Source organism: Penaeus chinensis, chromosome 31, assembly GCF_019202785.1.
Source record: "Penaeus chinensis breed Huanghai No. 1 chromosome 31, ASM1920278v2, whole genome shotgun sequence".
Taxonomy (NCBI): Eukaryota; Metazoa; Arthropoda; class Malacostraca; order Decapoda; family Penaeidae; genus Penaeus; species Penaeus chinensis.
Window position 1 is genome coordinate 33,722,616 of NC_061849.1, and position 5,000 is coordinate 33,727,615.

The 5,000-nt window shown below is 40.1% G+C and overlaps 1 protein-coding gene across 3 annotated transcripts in view; it reads right to left on the reverse strand.

Moving 5' to 3' along the window:
* Positions 1-5,000, reverse strand: part of LOC125041989 (general transcription factor IIH subunit 1-like) — a 12,328-nt gene that overhangs the window by 1,142 nt on the left and 6,186 nt on the right. For 2 of the 3 annotated variants that reach the window (XM_047637448.1, XM_047637449.1), the window contains 7 exons: positions 4,573-4,706; positions 3,839-4,060; positions 3,378-3,621; positions 2,919-3,072; positions 2,598-2,748; positions 881-1,024; positions 466-616 (listed from right to left, as the gene is read on the reverse strand). In XM_047637448.1, the coding sequence (XP_047493404.1) occupies positions 466-616; positions 881-1,024; positions 2,598-2,748; positions 2,919-3,072; positions 3,378-3,621; positions 3,839-4,060; positions 4,573-4,706 (1,200 nt within the window). Of the gene's footprint in view, positions 142-465; positions 617-880; positions 1,025-2,597; positions 2,749-2,918; positions 3,073-3,377; positions 3,622-3,838; positions 4,061-4,572; positions 4,707-5,000 lie in introns of all 3 variants that reach the window. The other variant, XM_047637450.1, reaches the window with a different exon arrangement.

Sequence of the window (5,000 nt, forward strand, 5' to 3'; positions counted from 1 at the left end):
AACTGACGGGAAAGAGTATGATTTTTTATTTATTATTATAATCTATTAGCACAAAACTTAATTGAGGAAACACTGCATAAGTATCATACTTACAAGCATTAATATGTTAACACTGCCTCTGCACTCCCTTTAATCCATAATCTACAGTAACATTACAAAAAGTTATATTGAAAAACAAAAAAGCTTGAAAATGTGACCATACATTACATTTACTTTCATATTTGGGAAAAACTTTTGTCACCATAGCCTTTGTCACAAACCACTGCCAAGACCAACAAGTTCTATCCATATTCTGAACATTCTAATAAAAAATAAATAAATAAATAAATAAATAAATAAAAAGCTGAAGCTGATGAACTAGTCAAAGCAACAGTAACAAGAACCAATAAAATTAACTGATACAAAAAATGCCATCCCTTCCCCCTGTCAGATCTGGATAACTCGTGATCTACATGTCGCACTCACCCCCGTGAATGCCTCCGCTGCTTCGACTCTTCCGACTCTTCTCGCTGAAGGACTGCAGAGCCTTGTATGCTGAATCGGAATCTTGGCTCAGGTGCAAGTTTGGGTTCCAGTTATCAACCGCTATTCTTAACTGATCCTGCAGAGCTGATACCTGTGTGTAGGGAGGAGGAGGACAAATGATTACAACAAATGAAAAAACACTATTACTATTACACAGAAATTTCATGTTTATGCTTAGTTATAAATAATAGGCTTCAGGGATCAATATGATAACTCTCCCTCTATAATCACTATATAGCTCAATAATGTGATATAACAATGATAATAATTTAATATAAAATTAGAACAGCGACAACAACATTAATAAAAAAATATAAATAAACAAAAAATAATAATACAACTGTGGAAAACGGACCTGCCGAGGTGGTAAACCATGTGTTGTCGTGTCCTCAGTGGGCCCTGTGAGGTATCGGTCTTTCTGGTGAATGATGAGCGAGGTAATCTCCGCGTTGCTTTTATTTTCCAAGTCTTCATATGCTAATTTCTCTTCTATTCTAACCTGTTAGTGACAAAAATACTGCTCAGTTTCAATGATGGGGAATTCGTCTCTGTATCTGTAATCTGTAATCTGTCTCTATCTCTCTCACACACACACACACACACACACACACACACACACACACACACACACACACACACACACACACACACACACACACACACACACACACACACACACACACACACACACACACACACACACACACACACACACACACACACACACACACACACACACACACACACACACACACACACACACACATATCTGTGGGTCAGAGAAAAAAAACGCCAACTACACTTTTTGAAGATTGTAGTTGGCGTTTTTTTTCTCTGACCCACAGATATACATACATATATATGTATACATACATACATACATACATACATACATACATATATACATATATACATATATACATATATACATATATACATATATACATATATACATACATACATACATATATACAACATACATATATTTCCTTTACAAATCACCTCCTGGACTTCCAAGAAGCTGGCCAAATGTAAAGGTATTGCTTTATAAGGATACTTACATAATACTGATATGCACACTTATAAAAAGGATGATGATGATGATGAATGAAGTTGCTAATGATAACGGTAATGAGAGGAGGAAGAAGAGAAGAAGAAACAGGAGGAGGAGAGGAGGAGGAGGAGGAGGAGGAGGAGGAGGAGGAGGAGGAGGAGGAGAGTAGATGAGAAGAGAGGAGAGGTGGAGAGGAGGAGAGCAGAGGAGAAGAGAGGAGAGGAGGAGAGCAGAGGAGAGGAGGAGAGCAGAGGAGAGGAGGAGAGCAGAGGAGAGGAGGAGGAGAAGGGAGAGGAGGAGAAGGGAGAGGAGGAGGAGAAGGGAGAGGAGGAAGAGGAAGAGGAAGAGGAAGAGGAGAAGGAGGAGGAGGAGGAGGAGGAGGAAGAGGAGGGGGAGGAGGAAGAGGAGGGGGAGGAGGAAGAGGAGGGGAGAGGAGGAGGAAGAGGAGGGGGAGGAGGAGGAGAGCAGAGGAGGGGGAGGAAGAGGAGAGGAGGAGGGGGAGGAGGAGGAGAGGAGGAGGGGGAGGAGGAGGAGAGGAGGAGGGGGAGGAGGAGGAGAGGAGGAGGGGGAGGAGGAGGAGAGGAGGAGGGGGAGGAGGAGGAGAGGAGGAGGGGGAGGAGGAGGAGAGGAGGAGGGGAGGAGGAGGAGAGGAGGAGGGAGGAGGAGGAGAGGAGGAGGAGGAGGAGGAGGAGGAGGAGGAGGAGGAGGAGGAGGAGGAGGAGGAGAGGAGGAGGAGGAGAGGAGGAGGAGGAGAGGAGGAGGAGGAGAGGAGGAGGAGGAGAGGAGGAGGAGGAGAGGAGGAGGAGGAGAGGAGGAAGAGGAGAGGAGGAAGAGGAGAGGAGGAAGAGGAGGAGGAGGAAGAGGAGGAGGAGGAGGAGGAGGAGGAGGAGGAGGAGGAGGAGGAGGAGGAGGAGGAGGAGGAGGAGAGGAGGAGGATGACGACGACGACAACAACTGAGTGATGGTAGTGATGAATATGAGATGATCATGATTATTATGATGATGAACATGCTCTGACCTTTTTACTCTTGTGTAAATGAAGATCTGGTTCCTGATTTGCATCACCATTTGGGATACCATTAGGATTTTTTGCCACTATCTCGTCCATTATTTTCTCTTTTTCGGAATAATTTTGTGCTTTAAGAATGTTGAGACTGTGCTGGTTAAATCTGCAGTGAACAGAATCATATAAGTTTACTTCAACTACTCAGTCCAAATACTGTCCATGACACAATATATACATTTTCCACTGAAAATAATGCCACTCAAATATTGGAGATATCCTTAACAATATCTACTCTATTTTTCTATAGTTTTCTAATGGCTTTAACGCTCTCACCTTTTGATCATGGTAGCATGAATTATATTGCTCCCTGCTTTAACTCCAGCAACTTTCAGATCGCCTTCAATAGAGTGGACTCTCTCTCCATCGTAAATGTCATTCAAATCATACAGTGGGTCATTTTGTATGGAGTTCACATCTCTGTTCCATTCTGTTAATGTAATGGATGGAAAAGACTAGGTGGGTGAACATTAAATGATGAGGACAGTATCGTGTTAATAACATTTCAAAGGCTGCTATGACAGTTCTAAAGTCTATGTTTGAAGACAGTTCCTCAATTACACTGTTTAGAACAGTATTCTGTGGTTTGCTTTTTGTAAATACTTAAAAACACTTAGAAATATTTGATCAAAGTAAGAATTACATACTACTGACACTTAATCAACTTACACAGATATAAGCATCTACACCATATTAGTAAGGTATACCATTATGACAGAATACAATATGAAGTACCTTTATCGTCAGATTTTGCACATTCAGAAAACACATTTTCACTGCGACTAGTGGTGTGAACACTGTAATAGTGGGACTGGAAGAATCGGGTCCAAAACTCAGATTCAGACATTCTGTGAGGGACATAATCAGAATGTTTCTTTTTGACCGTTGGATATGTCTTGAACACAGCAGCCATGATCTCTGGGGTTAAATTGTATTGGACTTTTCCATTATTCCCATCGGTTTGAGGTTTTATGTCAGCCTGTGAATAAGATATCAATTTTTATGCTTACATGTCATTTGTTTGTATTTACATGAACATTTACAAAGAAAGGATACACTAAAATAAAAATGTAAATTTTTCTTTCATAATCATGAATTTCTAAGCCATTTTTTCCACAATACCTATAAATCTGAACTGAAAAATTCTTTGCCTCTAACGCAAACTGGCAAAAACGCAAGGACAGACAGGGACCAACCAAAAATGCTCCGGACACTCCGACGTCTTGCTGTGGTCCCATAGTTTGTTTGTACTGGCTTGCAATCTCCTTCCAAAACTCATCCACTGATATGATAGATGTAGGGACAAGTGCTCTGTAAAGCTGCTGGAGTTGTTCGTTCTCATCCAACATGCGTTTCTTCTGCATCAATTCATCAGGGGGCTGTCGTTTATTCTGGTTCATAAGCTGACTAAGACGCTCCTGTAAAAAAAAAAAAAAGGAAAAAAATTATATATATATGCAAAATCCTTTTCTCCAAAAGACTGTAGAATGCAAACCACTATTTACTAACACCCAGATGATTGTCTTTTATCTCAACTAACACCAAGAGATAGCTATAGAATATTCAGTAATATAGTGTAGTTACAATAAAGAAAATACTCATAACAAATGCAGACATTCCATACTTTTCAAAGACATTTGAAAAAATAGTACAATAAAATTAAGAAGCTAAGGCACATAACCTTTCCTTCCCTTCAGACAAAAATATCTCACAATTCCCAATTTGTTAAATAAATAACCTCATTCTCAATTCATTACAGCTAACTTAAAAAAAAATCTCTCTCTCTCTCTATCATATACACATAAAAGCATGCACATCAAAAGGTGTTCTCAGATGATTACAGACAAGATCTGAAAACATCCTCATCATGTGCACACCTAATTTTCTATATATATATCTTCATATACTTGTACTTCACCCAAGGCCTTACCTTAACTAGGTTTCTCTCGACGACTTGCTTATCCCGCCCCTCTGGATTGCAAAACTGGAATGTGTGGGACGAAATGTCATGGAGGACAATTTGCAGCTGGACTTTTGGCTTCCCCTCCGGAGATATTTTTTGCGCTGCAAGGTGGGATGTCTTAAATTTATTAATATGTATAACATAACGTACGACAACATTATGAAGTGGTAACTGAGTCACAGCTGTGAAACCTGCATTAAGTTTTGAAATAAAATAAGAAAAGAAAGAAAAAGGATTTAATGGTACGATCTGGCTGAGCTATAGAACTGCATGCTGGAGAGGTCCAATTTAAAGTGACTTCAAACTTGTAGTAAGAACACAATAACTAAAACATCTAATATATGGATGCAAAATTCAGCCACACCAATAGAAAGCAAAACAAATTTTGATAATGA